This window comes from Ptychodera flava, chromosome 4 (assembly GCF_041260155.1).
Source record: "Ptychodera flava strain L36383 chromosome 4, AS_Pfla_20210202, whole genome shotgun sequence".
Taxonomy (NCBI): domain Eukaryota; kingdom Metazoa; phylum Hemichordata; class Enteropneusta; family Ptychoderidae; genus Ptychodera; species Ptychodera flava.
Genome location: NC_091931.1, coordinates 18,542,920 through 18,567,703, shown reverse-complemented (window position 1 = coordinate 18,567,703; position 24,784 = coordinate 18,542,920). Strand labels below are relative to the sequence as shown.

General features: G+C 37.4%; 3 protein-coding genes across 3 annotated transcripts; all 3 read left to right on the top strand.

The window, feature by feature from the left end:
• Positions 1 to 6,095: 6,095 nt before the first annotated feature.
• LOC139132126 (1-phosphatidylinositol phosphodiesterase-like) lies at positions 6,096 to 7,058 on the top strand. Its single transcript, XM_070698518.1, has one exon. The coding sequence runs from the start codon at positions 6,096 to 6,098 to the stop codon at positions 7,056 to 7,058; it is 963 nt and encodes a 320-aa protein (XP_070554619.1).
• A 4,322-nt stretch (positions 7,059 to 11,380) lies between these two features.
• On the top strand, positions 11,381 to 12,319 carry LOC139132125 (1-phosphatidylinositol phosphodiesterase-like). Its single transcript, XM_070698517.1, has one exon. The coding sequence runs from the start codon at positions 11,381 to 11,383 to the stop codon at positions 12,317 to 12,319; it is 939 nt and encodes a 312-aa protein (XP_070554618.1).
• An 11,067-nt stretch (positions 12,320 to 23,386) lies between these two features.
• On the top strand, positions 23,387 to 23,743 carry LOC139132124 (uncharacterized). Its single transcript, XM_070698516.1, has one exon. It carries the CDS (start codon positions 23,387 to 23,389, stop codon positions 23,741 to 23,743), a length of 357 nt encoding a protein of 118 aa, XP_070554617.1.
• Positions 23,744 to 24,784: the final 1,041 nt, after the last annotated feature.

Here is a 24,784-nt window from a genome sequence, read left to right as displayed (position 1 = left end):
TATCCACCATCAAGACGGTGTTACTCACGAAACACTGATATTATCTTCTTCGCTCATATTAAGGACCTCAGAGGAAACGTAAGAATGATTGCTGATTTTCTGGGCAAGGAACTGAGTGACGAAAGCACCAGCGAAATTGCAGAAAAATGTACTTTTTAGAGTATGAAGAAAAGCCTTCAAAAAGAGGTACCGCCTGTTTTCAAAGCAGATTCTTGGCAGAATCCATTTGTCAGACAAGGTAAGCGAAAGTTGGTGACTATGCAAAAATTATCTTGCCAGTTTATTTAATGTATATGTAACAGTATATAGGCGAGATATTTGATGAGAAAAGTAGCGTTCCCGTGATTTTGAGAGACATATGGACGCCATACCCTTTGAATCCGTGCAGTTCACATTTCACGTTTTAGCCCTCAACCATATAAGGAGCTGATTAAAGCTGACGTGTTGCTATTTCCTGTAAGTGAACAGCTCTAAAAAGTTGTTTGAAGTGCTCAATGGTAATATTAAGTTGCCATTACATCTCGAAATTTAGCTCTGTGAAACCACCTTTTGAATATATTTGCAAGAAGACGTCTCATCCTAAGTCGTTTGTGAGAGTTTCAAGAATGTGACAATATTACAAGGATTTCACTCGCATTTTACAAATGACCTAATGGAATTTGCTGATGCCGCACTGGCTAAACACAAATTATATACAGCTTTACGTTAACAAACGTTCTCACATATAATATATGTTGGCCAAAGTAAATATATTCATCGATTACACTTGTTATAATTTATTCTCTGTCCCTTCGCCATACGCTCCGGAATATAGAAGGTACGTAGTCATTTCAAGTACCTCTCTTCCGACTCATTATAATTTTGGAATCCCCTTCCAAAATATACCAACAGTGCATAGAGGAAGTAGCAGGATGTACATTCAATTGTGGGGAAACACGTGCCACCGTTTTCTTTTGAGAAAACGTCACAGATTTGAAGCGAAGTGACTTCTTCTCAATTATTGGGAAAACTGTGCACGAAGAATATATACAAAACACACTTGAACTGCGGCATATACATTCTTGATTCTCTGAAATATTGTATATTGGTGGCAAACAGAGAGAAAAGGCGACCAGCTTGTTGGTTCAGGCATGGTAGAAGAGAGGAGACCAGCGTAAAGTTGGCGTCATCCTCATCCTCATCCTCAGCCTCAGGTGACCTTTCTAGCTGACGCTGAAAATGACGCTGCTCAGCGTCAGCTTCAGCGTCGTATCCGAAGATTGCCGAAGTTACGCTACAGGATGACGGATAAATGATAAAATTCGCCCATAACTTAAGAAAATAACAACTCCATTCTTTCTCAACTTTCTTTTGAATGGTAAAACTGGTTCGCAGGTAATTTTTAATCATTAGAATATCTCATACAGGCTAGTTTTTGGAAATGTTCGTAATTTTCAGTCCATGGATCCGTGAATGTGTTTGTTGGTATCCTCTCAACTCTTGCGTTAAGATTTCCCAAAAATTGGTACAAAAAGGTATACATGGTCCGAAATTTGTAAAAATCACCACTATGAGAGGCGATATGAAAGCCCTAATTGTTCAGAGGATATATAAAACAATTAACTTGTAGAACTATGACTTGAGGCCTGAAAAGTCAACGCCACCTTTGAACTTTAAGTTGAAATAAAGGGCTAAGAATGTTGCGTTGTAACTACATCGTGAGAAGCAGAGAGTTTACTAAATATTATGAAATACAAACCCAACTGTGTTTTGATTAACATTTACAGTGACATGAAACTTGGAGCACATTTTTAAAGTCGTTTTTACACTTACTATTCCATCAGATGCATTCGGGAATAATCGGATCTGACGCCGGTGAAGCTGACGCTGTAGCGTCATCCTCATCCTCATTTTCGCGTGACCCCTGAGGCTGAGGATGAGTATGAGTATGACGCCAACTTTACGCTGGTAGAGAGGAGGCGAGTTTTGGAGTAATTTTATTGATCCATTATTATACTTTGAAAACTGGAAAAGGCGGCTTTGTTTGCATGTGATGACAAGCATGACCCTAGATACACAGGCCATGATAATAAACTGAATATTATATAGTTTCAAAAGGGGTATGTAGTTGTAGTAGTTGTAATTTATTATAGAGACTAGTTATAAACACCAAGCCACAACGGGCTGATTATTCGCTTTAAAATAAAGTTAAATACATGTGACGAAAGCTGTTCCTAGAAAATCTAAATACAAACAGTTACATTTTCACAGTACAAATCAGGTAAGTCATTTGAAAACCAAGATCAACGGCTGAAAATTAACGCGTTATATATGTTAGCGATTATAGTCTTTTGTAAGCTTTACAAATAAATTTGATTGTACGCCCACTGGCGTTATTAATTAAAAAATCGAATTTCTGAACATCTGAGTAATCTTCAAAGTTTCTACAAATATTATAAACAGCATCAAATAAAGTTGTCCGGTAATCATTGTACAAAGAACAATGTATTAAAAAATGCACTTCATGCTCAAGGGCGTTGTCGTTACAATAAATACATTTTCTATCTTGTACAATTTCTCCTCTATATCTGCCAGTTTCCACACGAAGTGGTAATATCCCAAATCTAAACTGAGCATAAAGTGAGCGGGTGCTTCTCTCTAAATTATATAATAAATAGTTTTCCCTTTGATAGGCCCTTTTAAAAATCTTATAGGTACGTAGCTTTGATTAATTGTTTACTTTGTCAGACCATTGAATTACTGTCTGCTTCAACTTTTTCTTTAACTTTTACCAGATCACAACAACCTCCATTTTCCAAAACATCAATATCTAAATAGTCAAAAATTTCATGCAATTCATAGCTAAAATTATTAATACATAAAGAGTTATCCGATAAGAAAATTCGTTTACACAATCGGTTATGATCCATATTCACCAGTCTATTCCAGTATCTGACCATGTTGGTCCAGTGTCTAGTTTTTGATGAAATCCAACAAGTATCACCTTCAATGGCTGAAGTGGGAGCAAATTTATGAACTCCCAGAAAAAATCTGTTAAGAGCTGTATTTTGGATATTGTCACACTTTACATGAGATGCAAATCCCCAGATAGCAGAACAATAGTCCATAATAGGTACTACACAGTTGTCATACAATTTTGTAAATGTACAAAAACCCATATTTTTAACAGTTTTAAACTTTGAACAAATTTTACCAAGAGCTCTGCTTGCAGATTCTGCAAGCATCTCAGACATATATTTGAAATGTAAAGATTCTTCTAACACAACCCCACAACCCCAAGGTATTTACATTTTGTAACATACTGTAATTCAGTACATGCTAATCGAAACGTGAAGTTAGTTCTCTCTATACCTCTGCGTCTAAAATGAACAACATGTGATTTACTTTTACTTATCAAAACGTGACAAAAGACGCCATTTTCTACACCATGACGTAATGTAGTCTAACATCTTTTGCATGTTCTCTTCGTTGTGCGAAATTACAGCAATATCGTCGGCATACAACAGAGCTGATACATTATCATCGCCTATTTGAATGCCACAATTTAACTCTTTTAAATCTAAAACCAAGTCATTGATAAATATATTGGAATAGAAAATAGAGTCACATACAACCACAAGTAGTTCAGACCATAGACCCTAGAAACTTTTACTTGACATAATGCTCTTCTTTCTTTAGTGTATGATTGCAGACATTAAAAGAATAGCTACATGCTAGACAAGACATAACGACTAACCATTTACAGTAGGTAAAACAGCCGTTAAGTGTAGCCGAAACAATTATTTGATAAACAGAATTAAAATAGTTACTGGAATCTCGCGTAAATAATTCATATTCGCTGTACTGGTTTTTGTTGTGGTACAACGATATGCAATCTGATTAAAATCAGATGTAGAGAACGGCGACGTCTATACTTACGCGTACGCGGTATTCTCTTGCTGTCGCCTGGAGAGAATATCTCGTACGCGTAAGTAGACGTCGCCGTACTATACATCTGATTTTAATCAGATTGAATGATATGTCACTTTTTCGCCTTTGACCTGTCACTGCGAAGCTCACAAATATCATTATTCTTTGAAGTATATGAGAAAACGTTTTAAATAACTGAGGTTCTGAGAGAACTCCATGTTGAGTTAATGCCTCATGGCTAGTCAATGTATCCATACCGTCCACCCGAAAGTTACTCTGTCGTCAACAGTGGATATATAGAAAGGACAATTTAGCAACATTATCAACATGTACTGCAGAAAACTGCAAATTATTGCTTGTAGACTGTTGTCATGACTTCCATAACATTCTACACTATTGACAAGAGCGTCACTGTCATCTACATCATTATCTTCTTGTTTCTCTAAACGGTTCCACTATCATGGTTTGACCCAAAACTATTGAAATCATTAGTGAGTGTTAATCTGTTTACAGGCAACTAGGAATAAATAGGTTATACACAAAACATTCTCTTAACACATAAAAATGGCTAGAGAAGTTTCATATGATTTAAATCAACCTTTATGGTGACCAGTCATTTAGTTAAACTTAAGGTAGAACACGACTCGGGGACACAAGTTTAGACTCTCAAACCTTTATGTTTTTCTGATATACCACTTGTGAGGGTTCATTTCATAGCTCATGATGTAAGAAAACTTTTCACCGGTTTAGTTTTTCGAAAATCGAAAAACAAATTACATAGAGTTAACACAAGGATGGCGGCTATTTTGAATCTTAATATTGGTAAATCTAGGGTTATTTGTTTCCCTAGTACAAAAATTTGCAAGGTGACCCCTGATTTTTATTCTTGATTTTGAAAGAGGGTGGTTTAAAAATTCCTTGAGAAAAGTTCGAGCAAAAGCTGAAGTCTTTTACGTTCGAAGCGCGAACCACCTTAAATATAGCCTGAGCCACAAAGAACGCGCTGCCATACTAAGCTTATAATTCTTTAGCGCGTGTCATGAATACCTGTTTCAGTCAGACGCTATATTTTCTCATTGTATGTCAATGCAATTTAAATCGAACCTTTGTTATCCAAGGTTTCAAGATTGCAGATAAAATACCTCAACGAAGTGCTTCATAAAATATGCCTCATAAATGAATTGAAAGTCCCCAGTTTTGCCAGGGCAAATTAAGGCACTGTTGAAAATGTATACAAACAAAGTCCTTAAACCAAGGTCATACAATTTTTGCTCCACACTCGCTGAGGTCTTATATATTTAAACAGTGGCCCAGTTTGATTAATATGTTGTTGATAACTCCCATATTGCGTTAATTTACTGGTTTACAAACAAAACTACGTGAAGTCTTAATTGATCATCCGGACAGCCATTTTGGTATTATCTAAAACAACTAAATTTTGGAATTGCAAAATGTTAATTATTTCAAAATTAAAAAGCAGTTTTAAAGGTAAAAACTCCGAAGCTTCGAAATTTGACATGCGATTAGATATCAGAGTTTCGAAACTGCCGAAACTATCGACATCGTTTTTCAAGCAAGTCGAAAAAGTTGAGTGAGTCTGTAAGTGTTCTATAAATAATCCATGATTTAAATTGCTTAAAAATATTTTCGATTATTATTATATATATTACCTCAAGAAAGCTTCTTATCGACATTTAACAGCGCTTGCATTACATGATTAAGGAATCATAACTTCTTCCTATATTTAGTTATTCTAAGACAAAGTTGAAACCATTCTGAACTAATTTCACTGCCGCAACACACTTCTTCGTGGAGTGGAGATTCCAGCTTACAGGTGATGCTGTTTGTTTGCTGTACTCTGTTTATTTTTCGTGATTTATTTAAGAAAATAAAGAATCTCTAGAGAATCAAATGTACCCCCATTTTTTTTCAAAACAAATGACGCTGTCATTCAGGAGCTGCTGTAACACCATTCCAATGTTTGCATAGTATATTAACGACATCAAGAAAGTCGTAAAATACGAATGTAAAGGTCATGGGATAATCCGCTAAGTAACGAAAACACATGACTGCTTTGGGTTTCAGTTCTCTAATTACACACAACTATGCAGATGAGCCTCAATCTCCTATATATTCGTCAGACTTTGCTTGACATTACTCAATAAATTGCCGTCGCCAGAACAAGCATGCGAACCAGAGACTCCTACGAAATGATGGTTGGCAAATACATCGTATTGATACACCTTGTTATAGGTCGAAACATTGGAATCGCCGATGGTGCACCATTAAGACCAGACTACAACACTGGAAAGGATGCTGGGGTCAGTTATCCAGACTGGATGTCAAACCTGTATGACGACATGTCTCTGGCGGACCTTTCCATACCTGGTACTCACCATACAATGACGTTCGATGGATATGGTAGACCTCTAGCCCAATGCCAATCGTGGACACTGGACACCCAATTGGAGGCCGGAATACGTTTCCTTGACATACATTGCAGGCAGTATTCCGACGTATTGCCCATTCATAACGGCGTTTATTATCAACACTTTACCATTATTGATGTTCTCGAAACAGTGACAACCTTCCTCGAAGATCATCCACATGAAGCTGTATTCATGCGTGTTAAAAAAGAACACACACAGTTTGGCAATAGAAGTATGGAAGAGTTATTCAGAGAGGCAATTGGTCAATTCCATTCCAAGTTCTTCTGGACAACCAATTCAATGCCGAATCTTGGAGAAGCACGTGGCAAGATCGTTATCCTCGACGATTTTGCTGACGGACGGGTCGGAGTAAAGTACAGCGATGCTCAAATTGCTGACGACTGGAAAGTCCCTGCACTACTGCCAAAAGAACTCGGTGCAAAATGGAAATCAGTGACAAATAATTTGAATAAGGCGAGTGAGGACCGGAGTAATCGAATGTTTCTGACGTATACCAGTGGTAGCAGCGACAGGGTCTTCGCATACGCAGTCGCCGATCGAATCAACTCAAAACTGTTTGAATTTATCAACAGCAACTCTGGTAAGAAGAAGTTAGGGACTCTAGTGATGGATTTTCCGGGAGGAACACTTATCGAAGAGATTATTCTGACTAATAACTTCCTAACTCACGACAATAAAACCCTGGATCAAATCATATAAATTGATAGCAGATCACTTGAGTTTTTGTGAATATACTTAACGTCGACAGCTTCTTGTGCAGTTTTCCTCTTTTAACATCGCCATTCACGGCCAGCACAAACATTCAGAGCGTTGCTTATCTTCAAAGCGCTAATATGAACACTTGATCATGGGAAACGCCTTTCTGAAGTCTCGTCAGAAACACACGGCGATCGTACTACGTAAACTAAGTGCGTACATGAAACTGTAAGATCGACAGTGATCTTTGTCAAGCAAGCGTATACACAAGGGATTGTCGACACTGTAATGAATAGATAATATGAAAACTGTCTTCAAGCCAGCGATCGTGTGTAATATTAAACAGATATAGTAACGAGTATTTGCTAAACACGTGACAAATCATATTTTTTATTCATTATTCAGCCTTCTACCGAGATGTAAGAAATCTGAATTAATTTTTGTCTCCCTGAAATATGTTCTCTTTAAAGCGACGCATTTACCCAAAAAATGTGCAGTAGAAAACATCAGCGCATGGCAGCACTCAATACTGCAGCGAACAGAGCACTATCACAATCGTACTTACTTCATGGATTTTTGCATTTTTAGAGGGGGGGTCGACCCCATAATATCTTAGTGTTTCATTCTCTCCTGACTTGTACACACGAAAAAAAACTAAGTGGACGGGTCTGAATATGACGCACACAATGTTGGACAACGTGTTCATCGTAAGTCTGTTTATTTTACTGTTTTATCCATATTCCAGGGCACAACGGTTTGTCACACACAAATATTCATAAAAATGTAGTTTTTCTTTGCATTATCAGTATTATACTAAAGTTTAATAGGGATAAAGTGTTAACGTTTATTAATGGGTTTCAGATAGAAAAAAACAATTAATTTGCTTAGATGTGCCTCCCCCGGCAATTTTGGCTTTCGTCTTTGCCCATTAATACACGTTGATTGTAAGCGTTGCGACTTTTCCCCTTCATTACCTTTCGTTGTCACTTGTAAAATCACTGACATAGTCGTTACATAAATAAACGTTTTGAAGATAGCAATTTCTATGCTTAAAATTGACTTTTTAAAGCCATAAAGTCCTTAGAACCTCAGGGCAATCGGACCCTGGAATCAAAGATCTTTACCCCTAAATTGCCGATATGACCAAATATAGCAATTCAAATCAGAGTAAATAGTGAAAACAAAAAAGTAATGGCTTCGTTTGCTTCTGGAATTTTCACCACACCCTAGACAACGACTTTATAGGCGAATTGACAAAGACAATGTACTCAAAAAATACCCAAAAACTAAATATGGAATTTGTTTGACAATGAAGGATTAATGTAGCGCATCCCACAGACTAAGAGTTTTATATTATGCCATTCATTTCCATAAGATCTCCTATGAAACTTCTTCTGAACGCCAATAATTTTGGAGTAGAAAGTGTTGTTAATTTCAACTTCTTATTTACATCAGTACCGGCGGAGGTGGCAAAAATATATTCACAAACTGGTATGACTGCATTCAAAACCAGAATCAGAATTCGGTGAAAAAATGGTAATATACATTGGAAGAATTTCAAATCTTTTTGGCAAAGCAATAATATTTTTTAAAATGATGAAAAACATTTAGTATCTGAACCTGCTCTTTTGTATTTACAAAATAACAGGTTTCTTCTAAGGTCAAGCTTATCCGGCGAGTTTTTATAAATACAGACAAATTTTGGTAGATTGTTTTGTCTCTTTCGAAATTCCAAAAAATGAGATTTTCTTATGTTCTTGATCGTCTAATGCAAAAACTAGGACGTAAAATAAGGTTCATAGTAAAATGTTATTCAATTTTAATAAAAACATGATCATCAAAAATGTGAATGTTATTGCTGTTAGATAGGAGATACTTTTGAGCGTCCTTACAAATACGACTTGCTCTCCATGTTGGCTCGTTTTAGGCTTTGATTGTGGCGTGCTGCACTGGTACTCTGCATGGGAAAATGTTTTTTTTAGTTTTCTTCCATCCTATTCATACCAGACTTCCAGTTTGCATTTTGCGAAGTTTCAGTGCGTGATGCAGCATTGAATAACATTGGAAACTAACCATTCAACGCTCCATCACATGATTATTCATACTCGACAATGTCACAATGGCCGGATGCTACGCTGTTCCAAAACCATTCGCTGTTGGGGTAACCAGCCACTCGATTTTTCCGAAATTGTTACTGTAAGTGTTTTACACGAAAGATGCTATTCTTACGTATTTTAAATTAGAAAACTCTTCCCCGAGGAAAGTTAAGTTTCATCTCCGGCTACTTGTCCGCTTTATTTTTTCTCCCCGCCTGCAAACTGCCAAAAACAGAGGAATCGTACTCTGAGTCCGTCACTTCGGTCTTTTTCCATTGCCCCAGTTAGCGAGAGAATTAAATTTCTCCGCCCGCAACGACAAAAGTGCCCACCTACCTGTTCCATGCCCACTTACATGGAAACAAATTTGTCTACCTGCCGACACATTGTCAATAAAGAGCTTAATTAGCTGCCCCTGTACAATTGTGTACGATAGCTTGACTGAGAATGACAGAAACTATTGAAACATCGAATTTCACACGAGTCAGTGAAGTAGCACTGTAGTTCAAGAGACAAATCGCTTTCCCGAAACTTCACTCGCACAAGGGACCACCGGTTGTACTCGTGAACGATATCTTTTCTGTAGCGTACCTAAATCTGCCATGTCATAAAGCACATTTTTATGTGGGTAGAAATACAGTTTATGAGTCTGTTTATCGAAACCGTGCGTCCAAATGTGACTCGTTTTTTATTAGACATGGAAGTTTGACTACATAATAGTATATTTGTTTCACACACCGTCATAAACAGATGACCTGATGGCACTTCGCTTGTGGGAAGTTCACCAAGTAGTGATGTAGTGCCCATGGCATGTGCACATCATAATGTAGTTGCTGAGTGCACTAAATATACCTATTTTGTTTATTGTTAGATCTGTAAAAGTCAAAATACTATATTGTCCCACACACTTGAAATTTGAACTTCGCGTAGCTATGAAACTATGCACAAAGAAACTCCTTTTGTGGTACATTTTTAGCTATGACAGTTGGTGAATAAGTGGTTGTAAGACAGATTGTGAATCAATTTGATGTGATTGAAATTGACGAAAACGGCTAAATTTACAATGGAACCACAAACATGACACCATTTGTGATCGATTTCCTGCACAAGCTATAACTTAAAGCATCGTATGTCACTATGGCATATTTATAGCTGGTGCAAATTTACCATAATTATATTGCTCTCATATTTCAGAAGTGGTATGAGCTGGAGATTAGCTTCATGCTTGAATGGACGGTTAGATATAAGCTTAGAAAGAATACTTGCTAAGCGCAGACTACATCAACAGTAATAGAACCAGGAGACGGCCGCAAATGGCTCATCGGTATGCATGCGTCACTGCAGTAAGATAAAACAATACACTTTTGACCGCACAGTTGCCGCCGCGCTATTGTAATTTCATTATTCTTGTGATTGTGTCATCGAACGTCAGGGCCCAGCATCAAAAGTGTTTTGTTGGAGCAAGATTTGCAAGCAATTAAGTTACAAATTACTGAATTAACTGGACAATTTGAAAATAACTTAGAAAGCATCGATATATTTTTGGTTGGAATAAAACATATTATATTGTTCGATAGCATCAGCCGTCTGCGCGCCGCACCCTGGCTGCCGACTTGTGTCAATGTTCACGGGTGTGGTAATAGTACCCTGCAGCGCGCTGAGTAATCGGTCTCAGCGTACTGCCGCACGCGTGTCAAGTTTCTCATCAAGTGCTCATCAAAATAAATGGTCATGCCATTTATTTATTTATTTTTTATTTTTATTTATTTATTTATTTATTTATTTATTTATTTACTTATTTGGAAAAACCTACGGTTTGCAATCAAGGTAATTTGTTTGTGATCCAAACACTGGCACTCGTGAACTTTAACTTAATTATCTTGGTCCGTAAGCTCATTTTTTGCTTGTGCAGAGATACAGTTTACGAGAGCTTGATGATCAAAATCTGTGCGTCCGAATTAAAGGTAACACGTCTGTTTCGATGAAGAGTAGAATTTCGACTGCATAATAGTTTATGTGTTTACCACAAAGTCATAAACATATGACTTTATTGCAATTAGCTGTTGGAAAATCCAACAAAAAATAATATAGTGTCCATGGCTTTTGTGCATCATACTCCAAATGTTACACAAAGTAAAATACCTCTCTCTCGAAGAAGAGCTGGGATAAATTTGTTAGACGTCGACTCTGACGGACGTTACTCAATATACTGTTGGTGTCACAACGATCATGTGGACCAGAAACTCCTTGGGAAAGATGACAGCGAAACACACTGTATTGATGCATGTGATATACCTAGCTCTGGTATGCAACAAGGGCGGCGCTAATGGTGTTCTGTTGAGACCAGACTACAATACAGGAAAGATTGCTGGAATCAGTTATCCAGACTGGATGTCAAACTTGAATGACGATATATCTCTGGCGAGCCTTTCCATTCCTGGCACTTACAATACTATGACTTATAACGGGTATGGCGGGCACTTAGCTCAATGCCAATCGTGGACACTGGGCACCCAACTAGAGGCCGGAATACGTTTCCTCGACATACGCTGCAGACATTTTCGTGATGGTCTTTTGATTCACAAAGGCGTCTATTTCCAACACTTAGGTTTATATGACGTTCTCCAAGATGTCACTGACTTCCTAAAACATCATCCACGTGAGGTTGTTCTCATGCGTGTTAAGAAGGAACATCTAGATGCCATTAACACCAGAAGTATGGAAGAAACATTTAGAAGCAGGTATATCAGTCAGTTCAATTCCAAGTACTTCTGGACAACCAATAGAATACCAAATCTTGGAGAAGCACGTGGCAAGATTGTTATCCTCGACGATTTTGCCAACGGACGGGTTGGGGTAAATTACAGCGATGCTGAAATAGCTGACGATCGGGAAGTCTTTTCCCTCCAGCCAAGAGAAATCAACGCAAAGTGGAACTCGATCAGGAATAATTTGAATAAGGCCAGTGATGACCGGAGTGATCAATTGTTCCTGACGTATACCAGTGGCAGAGGGAGAATGATCTTCGAATACGAAGTTGCAGATCTAATCAACCCAAAACTGATGAAATTTATCAAAAGGAACCCTGGTAAGAAGAAGTGGGGGACTGTGGTGATGGATTTTCCGGGAGGAGCACTAGTCGAAAAGATTCTTATGAGCAATGACTAACTTACTCACGACAATTTAATCCTCGATGGAATCACAAAAATATATAAATTGATAGCAGTATAGTTAAAATCGTAGCAATATAAAATGCTGACAGCCTCATATGCCATTTTAGCCTTGCCTTTCTAAACGTCTCTACCATTAACAAGAAAATTCAATGTGAGTGCCAGCCACGGACTTTCGGTTATGGGAAATGCATCACTTACTGAGCTCGCTTCCACAGCACTTGACAATCATACTATACTAATTTAGCGCCAACTTGTAACTGTACGATCACCTAATACCCTTGTTTTACGGGGAAAAGACACGAGGGACTGCCAAGGTAAACACATTTAGAGGTGGATGACTTCTCCTTGACTGCATATTGACAGAATGCTATATTGACAGAATGTCAGGCGCTAGGCCATAGCCAACTTAAGTTGAACCCGGCACTCAAATGTACAACACGGTACAAACCAGCATACGCAAAGGCGCACAGAAATACGTATATTTCCACACGCGCTAGAAAATGGGGGTTTGTTTGTGCCGTCATTATGTGACGTAGTGAATTTCTAGAGTATCGATCGTCCTTTTTATTCTACAGTAGAACTATTATGAGACCCTTCTGTAATTCAAAACTACACATGCCCCCCCCCCCCTCCTGATAAGCATTTCAAAAAAATTGGTGAACGTAATCAGCAAAATCAAAAGCACGGTTACCTACGCTTGGCCCGCAACCCCCAACCCCGGCCGAAGAAACCGACCAGTCCCTTATAATATAATAAACGAAAATGAGGAAGTCATGTGCTGTTAATGGCGTGTAAGTTATGAATACCTAATCGTGACACGTAAATTGTGTCTCGCATGATAACTTCATGGCCTGCATTGAGGATTATAGTTTGATGAAATCTTCTATCTCAAATTCAATTCTTATCGAGAAAATACATTCTATTATAATTACTAAATTTTGGAGAATGAGTATCAGACTGACATAAGATAATTATATGCGATCTTTATGCCTGCTTTACGCCAATGTCATCGTAAGTTTTTGCACACAGTGTGCGTAATATTACAGGAACTCATTGAAGTGCTGTGTCAATTCTGTAAGTCAACCTTGACAAAACCAAGAAATAGATAGTCATGACCCATAAAGCGGGAGGGGGATATCGGACAGTTCACAAAGATGTGCTCTTAATCAATTCCAAAACTTGTTTCATACTACAAATATTTAGAATTGCAAATTTGTCGTCGCGCAACATTTTTTCTAACGCCACTTCAACATTAGCAGGACAAGTTTACAAATCCCTTAACCATTTTCTCAGTGCCAGTCGTACAACTGGGCAGTTTCCATTGAAGTTTGCATTTAAGGGTCATTTTAAAATGTTTTATTCATTCATAATGCCAATTTTATGTTATGGATCAGAAATATAGGTATTGTAATATTAATACATAATTGAAAGACTTCAAAGAAAATGGTGTCGATCTTAGTAATCACACAGCAAAAACATAAATAAATGAAATCTGTGGTCGGAGAATATGTGTACACTGAAGGATTAGTCGCTCGAGGACACTCTCTACTCCCCCCCCCCTCCATGAGCGAGAAGCGTAGAAAGCGCCCTCGAGCGACGGATCTTTTAGTCTAACTGTGTGCAGCTTCTCATTTTCGTCTCAACAGTAAAACGTGGTCTTATTTAACAGATAGAGCTGCTCCATAGTCTTCTGACAGACTGCCTCTTCGGGCGAGCATTTTGTTACACGACCTTGATTTAGTAAGGAGACTGACATTGATGTCATCAGTATAAATATATTTTATTTTCGTAATGTCTTTGGTATTTTTGAGTAGAACAAGAAGTCGGCAATTTAACGGTATTTTTGCGCTTACCATATTCCATTCCACAATATCTGATATTTGTAAACAAACATGGTGAAAACAGCTATTAGAGAAAACAAAAATGCTTCCTAGAACCAACGAAGAACCCTTTCTTGAATAGTATTTGTAAATTTATCCAGGTTTTGCATGTTTTGGTTTTTTCATCGTTTGACTTTGCCACCGAGGAATGTCAACAAATAGGAATAGATTGACATTTCAGAGTATATAAGCTATGAAACACAGTTGACATTAAAGACTAGTGTGACTAAATGATTGATACAATGTAAAACTATCTCAGAATGAATCTTCTGCCGCTAAGCATACATTGACCTTAACCAAAACACATTTCGAGTATTAATGATTACGTCAGATGTTACAAAACTTATCCATCTTTGTGATAATATTCACACAGTCATGGATCTGAGATCTTCCCTTGCAACATGTGTGCAACTGTTGTGATATGTAATTTTTATCTGTGCATCACCTGCGCTCAATATTTCGTTATGTATATTTCTCCTGTGGGCCTATGGCGTAGCAGTAAAAAATTACTATCCGAGTGTTCAGTCTCGATATCTTCAACTCCACCATGGACTCTTTCAAGGCTGTCCTGAAAACAGACTGATACAGTCAGTGTTGACAAACTGGGCATCACATTCAAGGGTTTGGAATGATTGAGAATTGGTACTCTGGCTGTGTTAAAGCAAGCAATAACATAAAAACGAACACAAAAATCTGAAGGGCCGCAAAGGGTACGCTTATTTTAACGCAGATTGGATGGATTGAAGGATGGATGGCTAGATGGATGGATTGATGGATTGATACATACATACATACATACATACATACATACATACATACATACATACATACATACATACATACATACATACATACATACATACATACATACATACATACATACATACATACATACATACATACATACATACATACATACATACATACATACATACATACACACACACACACACACACACACACACACATACATACATACATACATACATACATACATACATACATACATACATACATACACACATACATACATACATACATACATACATACATACATACATACATACATACTACATACATACATACATACATACATACATACATACATTTTGCCAACGGACAGGTGGGATAAATTACAGCGATGCTGAAATAGATGACGACTGGGAAGTCTTTTCCCTTCAGCCAAGAGAAATCAACGCAAAGTGGAATTCGATAAGGAATAATTTGAATAAGGCCAGTGATGACCGAGGTGATCTATTATTCCTGGCCTATATAGCGGCAGTGGCAGAAGGATCTTCGAATACGAAGTTGCAGATCTAATCAACTCAAAACTGATGAAATTTATAAAAAGGAACCCTGGTAAGAAGAAATGGGGGACTGTGGTGATGGATTTTCCGGGAGGGGCACTAGTCGAAAAGATTCTTATGAGCAATGACTTACTCATGACAATGACAATTTAGTCCTTGATACAATACATAAATTGATAGCAGAGTAGTTCAAATCATAGGAATATGAAATGCTCACAGCCTCATGTGTCATTTTAGCTTTTTTAAACATGTCTACTATTCACACGAAAATTTAGTGCGAGTGCCAGCCACAGACTTTCGGTTATGGGAAATCTATCCCTTACTGAGCCCGCTTCCACAACACTCGGTAATCAAATTGTACTAATTTTACGCCATCTTGTCACTGTAAGATCACTGTAAAATACATAGCATTTCGTGCATCTGGTCGATCAGCATGTGAAATCCATGCGTAATAAATGTATGGGAGTCCTAGATGTACAGTTAAACCCCGAGAATTTTTTTCAGCTGAATTCACAAGTTCCCGAATTTTATTTTTCAATTTTTTTTCTTTCGAACACTTTTCGATACTCGTTCTCCTTATCTTTAATTTCGTAAGGTCATGCCATCGTCTGGTAATTTCCTTTTTGCACTTTGCAGTTTTGCGCTTTTAAATCTACACATGGTCGATATTGAGAAGTTGATTTTCTTGGATTAATGAGTCATAATACTAGAAGAAAGGTAGTTCTAAAGTCAGCACCAATCTCATCAGTAAACGTCTATTGACGTCATTGAAAGTTACGTACATGGAAAGAGAAATAAATATTATCAAAATACCATATGCAAAACTGTATGAAAGTTATTTGTAATGATGTTGTTTGGTAGAGATAAGCAGGTGTTTAAATTATGAGTTTTTCAGAAATGTTTGTAATAAAGTCGTGTTGTTTGGTAAAGATAAGCAGGTGTTTAAATTATGAGTTTTTCAGAAATGTTATTTTGAGTATCGTTCTTTCAAATATTTCGGATGTAATATTTTCAATATGTTACTTCCAACATCTTGGTTATAATTAACTCTTACTTCAGAGTTTTAATCTTTTAAAGAAGATCGTTTGATTCGCCCACCTGATTTATTATCAGCATAGTTCTGCATCTTTTACGAACTTTTCATGAGTTCTTTGTGATTATTTCTTCTACAGCGTAAAAAGTCCTTATAAAATTTCGCATGAACTTAATTGAACATAATTATTATTTCACCAGATGAAGCTTTAAAAAATTGAGCTAGGTTTAAAATTTCGGTGTTCAGTGTTGTATTCGACTGTTTTGGATATGCCATAATTGCAATATTCAGACTTGCTATTAATTTTGAAAAACTAATTTTTGAAAATCGATATCTGAACATCGTTGACGAAAGTAACTGAAAAAACAAAGCTTAACTCAACCCCTGGCAATTTGAAAGAATGTTGATATCAAATATCTAAAATACAATTGCAAAAAGTAAATGATATTAAGAGCAATATTGGGTATATCTTTTTATATTACGCTGTAGCCTTACAAAGTTTCAAAGAAATTGCTTTTCTATTCACAATGTTAAACACTATTTGAAAATAAACGGTTGCGTATTAAAAGTACCCATCTATAGTTGTCACGTACTTTTAACCCTTTTAAATAATTATGTGAGAACTATTCAAATAATTGGACATCATAGCAAGAGCAGGATCATGTTTTTCTTCATCTGTCCAAGGGATGGTGTTCATGATGACAATATAGATTATACTCAATCCGACGGTGAATAGCAAAATTCTGCGATAGTAATGAGCCGCATCGCATGACTTTTTCACAAAGTGCAAATAAAATACCTTTCATCCAAGCTGTAGAATATTTTACTGTAATGGAATATAGCATCTTAAAAATTACAAAGTAACCTACACTGTTCAGCACAACAACACTTGTCGAGCTCTGAGGGAAGACCATCTCTACAAGGTGACTTCCCGACCTTGGACCTTTTGATATTTAATATGTCTTTGGTTATTCATGAAAAGGGGGATTTAAAAATTTTCAATGTGTTAGTCAATTGAACAGGATGCAAAATTACTCTGGTCAAAATTATGAAATGTGATATCGAAATAATCCTATGTGAGCAAAATTTCAGTGTTCATAAACGTGAAACGTATTTAGATGGATTAAACAAAGTTCGAAAGTAGTAAAACTAGCCTTAAGGCTGCGTTCAACAAAAATAGTAACTGGGGTGGAGGAATCGGAAGGAATCGCGATTGAAACCTATTTTTTCAGATCCCCCAATACCCTCAAAAATTTTCAATTCCCCCTGTCTACATGATCAAATATTTTCAATTCCCCCTGTCTACATGATCAAATATTTTCAACTCCCCCGCGTCTACGTCAGAATTTTCGAATCCCCGATGAATTCCTGCACACCCCCCCCCCCCCCCACTTTTTGTGAACGCTTCTAAGAGTTGTTTGTAGTCTGGCCGGTTAGCTGTGGTATAATCTTTGTCATCTTGTTTCGCAAGTACATGTAGCGTATGCGAGTAACCTTTGCACGAAATACCACAGACTGGTCCAATATACAATTGAGCGGGGCAAAACGAGACCCTGGTTTATAAATACGTATATATCTGTGAGGATAAAACATAGTGACGTAAAAACAGCATGAAATGGTGAAGAAAGTATCCTGAGCAAGCTGAAGAGCATAATCGCAGATACACGGAAACTACTGGAAAAGAAGCAAACAAAAAAGCCGGAACTTGTGGAACACTGACAATGGCGATTGTGCTGACCTGAATGGTTGACCTTTGCTTTCGTCAGTTTGGTGGGAACCCACTTGTTCATTTTGAGCAATTACAGGGGAAGCGTAGAGAGCGCCCTCGAGCGACGGATCTTTCAGTCTAAGAGTGTGTGTAGCTTCTCATTTTCGGCTCAACAGTAAGACGTGGTCTTACTTATCAGATAAAGCTGCTCCATAGTCTCCTGGCATACTGCCTCTTCAGGCCAACATTTTGTTACACGACCTTGATTTAGGGATGGACCATTAGATCTTGGGATGGGGGTGGTCACAATGAAATTGTGAAAAAAAATTTTTACTATTAAATTTCAAAAAATTTTTTTTGCAATTGAGATTAGCTGTGCATATTTATTTTTTTAAAAGAAAATTTTCAGATTTATAGTTTTTTTTTAGTTCGTCGCTGTCTGAGGATAAAGAGAGCAAAGATGTGGTGCTTCGCACCACAAGCTACCGCGCAAGTGGTCACGGGAGGACGGCAGGAGGGGGTTGTCCCCCTCCTGTCGCTGGAGCTTTTGAAAAATAGAGATTAAAATGGTGTTATTTGGTGGCACTTGGGGAGTATTTTTGTGGAAGGGAGGTCAGGAGGGGGGTGTCCCCCTTCCTAACGTTTGAGCTTTTGAAAAATAGAGATTAAAGTGGTGTTATTTGGTGGCATTTGGGGAGCATTTTTTTCAGATTACATATCTTACTCTGAAACATGGTCTTCTTGCTCCTCAGTAGCTTCCTATAGTTTTGAAAATTGACTATTTTGGTTTCCTGACTTCCCTTTCTACTGCGTGGTGAAATGCCTACATTCACCCTACCAAACATCATGCATATCTCATGATTTGCAATTGATTTTGACAAGCTGAGAAGCTGTTGGCAAAATATAGTGAAATTTGCATATTTGTGTTTATAAGCAATTGTTGCCCTTTTTTGATCAAGACATCTATTTCTCTGTAGCAGCATGTCCAAATTGATTATATTTGTATAGATGTGGTGAAATTTCAATATTTGTCTTTGTGGGCAATTCATGCCATTCATGGTCACAAAATCTGTATTCTCTGAAAGGGCTTGTCCAATTTCTTTGAAATTTGCTACATAAGTCCCTTAAGATTTGTTTAAATCATGCTCTTTTTTGTTGTTGAAATATTCTTCAGATAATTGTCATTCAGCATTTGCTACACACAAACGATTATTCATGCAGATTTATTGAGTATTTGTTATCGAGAAACTTTCAAAGTTCAACCCTTTTGTGTGTTTTTGTGTTGGGATTTGTTGGATAGATGGCATTTTACCATAGAGAAAGATAGATAGAGTGGCAACGGGTATTGTTTAAGGCGTGAAGCGGTTACGTAACCCATCCATGTTCGCCTCGCCTCAGGTTGCTCTCGCCTCTCTTTTCCGAAGAGTGCCGACCATGAATCCTTCGGTAATTTTCGGATTTTCGCCAATTGTTAAGCGAAAGTATGTTCGGCAAAGTTTGTGTTGTTGTTGTCGTGTGGTGCTGAGCAGAATTGACGTGCTGGCGAAAACGAGAGTGTTTTGAGCTTCAGGAAAATGAGTTTTACCGTTTTAAAAATTCCTCTCATATTTTTATGAATATATAATGAGTGTATTTGAACCAAATTTGAAAGTCTTTTATCGATACTGTCTGGTTTTACTCAATGGTTTACGGTCAGTCATACCGTCTTTTAGACGTGCGTCAAGGAAGGACATGTTTATGAAACTGCTGGCGTGTTATGTTTTGATTGGCGTGAAGCAGTGTTTCTGGCCTGAGAGCTCACAAAGTAACTATGGTTGCTACGCGACTGGCAGTACGATGCCATCTCGTCGTATTTTTCGCATAATCTCGTGTAATTATCAACCACAAACAAAGCCTCCAAAAAGTTTAACACCTTTGAAGCTCATTTTAATATGAAAAGCCAATAGTCTACCGAGACGACAATGGAACAAAAGGCATGCAAGTGTTGCCACTCTGTCTATATGTCTCTGTGATTTTACGTAGTGTAATGTTGAATGTTAAAAAATGTGTTGATGTTGTTTTTTGAGGCTGTTTTTTGAGAAAAAAGAACTGAAAATGCCTTTTTAAAAGCAAAATAATACATAATGACTTGATATGTTGTTTTATCATTATTGACGTGTTTCTACTTGTTCACCCATTCTTGCATTCATCATTGCAATAAAATGCTGTGAAAAAAATGAACCTGATGTGGCCTGCATCTGTTTACCTTGATCTTAAAAGGCAAATATAACTTTCTGTCTTGACAACCATACCGTAGTTTCAATGTTTTACCTAGTGTACCTGCTTGGTTTGTACGCAGGAAACAAGTAGAAAACAGGCTCTATAATTTTATAATTTTCAAGTGATCAGAATACAAAAGTCCTGAAAAGATAAGATAATCACAACTTCCAGTATAAGGGATACAGTCACTCTAAATGTATAAATTAAAATTAAAAATGTGCCTGGAGGATGTACTAAAAATACAGAAAGTTGCTTCCTGTCGGTAAAATCTAAAACAAATTCAAGATTTTAAAGACTTTTGCAGATTTTTTTACGCATTTGTCTTCTTATTTAATTTTTTTTTATTTTGCAAACTAGTTTGAAGATTTTTTTTCCTAACTTTCTGCTCTGAATTTTTTTTCTGTTTTTGACCACCCCTCCCAAGATATAATGGTCCATCCCTTAGTAAGGAGACTGACATTGATGCCATCAGTAAATAATATTTTATTTTCGTAATGTCGTGGGTATTCATTGGTAGCACAAGCAGTCGGCAAATTAACGTTGTTTTTGAGCTTACCACATTCCACAATATGTGATATTTGTAAACCATCATGGTCAAACAGCTATTAGAGGAAACAAAGATGCGTACATAAGGTTCTTTAGAGCTTTCTACAACCAACGAAGAACCCTTTCTTAAATAATATTTGTAAATTTATCCAGGTTTTGCATGTTTTTGTTTTTCATCGTATGACTTTGCCACCGAGGAAAGTCGACAAATAGGAATAGATTGACATTTCAGAGTAAATAAGCTATGTAATACACGTGACATTAAAGTTGAGTATCACTTAATAGCTGACACAATGTACAAACGGACTTTCTGCCTCTAGGCATACACTGAGCTAAACCAAACCATATTTCGAGTATCAAAGGCACAATAGCTGTATCTTTTAGCATTATTTTTTGTGATTTTACTTCCAAACTAAAACAAGTTCACGGGAATGTACTCATTGAGTGGTGTTTATACAAGTATAATAAACTGTCCACTGGGACTGCATGTGCAATTTTTGGCAAGGTAAGTAATAAACGTTAGCCCAAACATAAAATGGTGCCCTCATGAAAATAAAGCAAAAACACTGTACGTTGTGCACAACAGAGTAGTCCAATATAATGCATAGTGCTGAATGTTTTCCACTGGGACATATGTTTTTTTTCTTTGTAATATTACTAATTTTTAAAAATGACGGGAAATCAAAATAACGGTTAAAATTTAAATTTACTTGTCCAATTTTTCAGAAGTAAAAGACTATATGCTTTAAATTTGTAGAGTTTAAAGAAAACCAGAGAAAATAAAAAGCCTTTTCAAGGCTAACAAATTTCAAGTGTTACAGCTACAGGTTTTTTTTGCGAATTGGTTTCACTGCGTGGTGCAGCTTTGAATAAAACTATATTTATAAATGACCCGTCAACACACGCATGTCACGCTGCTCCAAAACGACTGTAGGGAAACCAACCAGTTCATTTTAAGATATTGTAACCGTGATTGTTTCTATCTGTAAATATGTAATTCGAACATATTTTAGTAAAATTAAAAATGGAGTAGAAAATAATATGTGGTCGTACCAGTCCTCTCGCAACATTTGGAAAAATGCCCCCCCCCCCGACAAGATTTCCATTCTGCACATTCCCTAGTACCAAGAAATCTCACCGTTTTCCCTCCTCAACTTCAAAGTATCATCTCAGATCTCTTGATCGCATGCTCTCTTCTCCCCACTAAACAAACTGACGAAAATAACAAAATCTTCCCGCCAACTCGGCCCTTTTCAAGTAGCCCACTGAACAAGTACCCGCCACCAGTACCACGTCCCCTGACACAGAAAGAAATTCGCCCACACGCAAATACCTTGTATATAAACAGCTTTACCGCTGCCCCTGTCCAATCATTGGTGAAAGCGTTCATTGGTGAGAGCGTAAACTGAGAATTAGAGAAATCGTCGACAAACCAAACTTTACAGCTGCCAGTGAAGAAGTGCAGTAGTTCATGATAACTTTTCCGAAACTTTACTTTGTGTTTGTGACCCTAACGTGGCACTCACGAACTATATATGTGCTGTGTTGTATCTCGGTACAAAAGTTAATTTTGTGTGTGGGTGGTAATACAGTTTACGAGAGCGTGATGATCGAGACCTGTGCGTCCGAACAAAGGCGACACGTCTGTTTCGATGAAGCGTGGGATTTAGACTGCGTCATAGTTTATGAGATTCTCAAGAAGTCATAAACAGATAACCTGATGGCACTTCGCTTCAGGAAACTCCACCAAGTACTGATGTAGTGCCCATGGCGTTTGCGCATTATACTCTGCTATAAAGTACAGTAATCATACCTATCATTTCTTGTCGGGTCTGTAAATGACAAAAGACCGTCACTATAAGTATATTGCAGCTGTCAGAACAATCATGTGGACCAGAAACACCTTCGGAAAGATGGTAGCGAAACATACTCTATTGATACATATAATATACCTAGCTATAGGTTGCAGCAAGGGCGGCGCTAACGGTGTACCATTGAGACCAGACTATAATACAGGAAAGATTGCTGGAATCAGTTATCCAGACTGGATGTCAAACTTGAATGACGACATATCTCTTGCAAGCCTTTCCATTCCTGGTACTCATCATACTATGACTTATTACGGGTATGGCGGGCACTTAGCTCAATGCCAATCATGGACACTGGGCACCCAACTAGAGGCCGGAATACGTTTTCTCGACATACGCTGCAGACACTTTCACGACTACTGACAATTCACCATGGCGTGTATTACCAGCACTTTAATTTGAACGGTGTTCTCCGTAAAGTCACTGACTTCTTGAGACTTCATCCACGTGAGGTTGTGCTCATGCGTGTTAAGAAGGAACACACAGAGTCTCGTAACACCAGAAGTATGGAAGAAACATTTAGAGAGTATATCAGTGGATACAATTCCAAGTACTTCTGGACGACCAATGAAATGCCGAATCTTGGAGAAGCACGTGGAAAGATTGTTTTTCTTGACGATTTTGCCAACGGACGGGTTGGGGTAAATTACAGCGATGCTGAAATAGCTGACCACTCGAACATACTTGCGCTTAAGCCAAGCGAAATCAATGCAAAGTGGGACTCGATAAGGAAACATTTGAATAAAACCAGTGAAGACCGGAGTAATCGAATGTTTTTGACGTTCACTAGTGGCAGTGGCAAAAGGATTTTTGGATAAAAAGTTGCAGATCGAATCAACTCAAAGTTAATGGAATTTATTGACAACAACCCTGGTAAGAAGAAGTGGGGGACTGTAGTGATGGATTTTCCGGGAGGGTCACTAGTCGAAAAGATTCTTATGAGCAATGGCCAGCTTTAATACTCATGACAATTTTATTCTGGATCAAATCATATAAATTGCTGACAGTAAGATTAAAATCATATGAACATAAAATGTTGCCAGCCTCATGCGCCCTTAAAGCATTTTTAACATCTCAACCGTTGACATGAAAATTTAGCGTGGGTGCTAGCCACGGTCTCTATGTAACGGGAAATCCATCCCTTTCACAGCTCGTTTCTGCAACACTATAGGCAATCATAGTAACCCATTGAGCTCTATAAATTTTCCCATCAAAATTTCATTTACCAATTTTTATGAAAATTTCATTTACCAATTTTTATGACTTTTTCTGTAATTTTTGGATAATTTTGGACTAAATGGACATGACATTTCATTTGCTCCAGTTTTTATCAAAATTTTGGCAAAAATCTGAAAAAATTGGAGTATACTTTATAAAGGCAACAAAAATTGACTTTGGCGCTCAAAGGCTTAAAGCAGACTGGTCACTCTACGATCACCTTGTTTCCCATGCAACGGCACCAACCTTCTACAATATATTGACCAGTATTCTAACATTCCTTCAAACAAAAGATCAATAGTTAGAGCTATCTTGTTTTCTTTCTTTATGGCGTCAGTGTTTGTTGCCGTTGTTTTTATTGTCCTTGACTGATATGTCCTTGAACTATCTTTGTTGTATATAGGCTTTTATCAGTTTGTTCAGAGTGATGTTTTGAGTATTCAGGCTTAATTTTGTAAGCTTTTTAGTGTTCTTTTTCAATAGTTCAGTTTCAAGGTCTAGACGTCAAGTTATTTTACTTCAAAGATTTTCTGTTTTCATAAACGATGAATTCATGCATTCCAATGGTTGATTTACAGTAAAACAATAGATTGATACTTTCACGTATGCTATATATTCTGTTTTCACGAGTATTTTGAAAT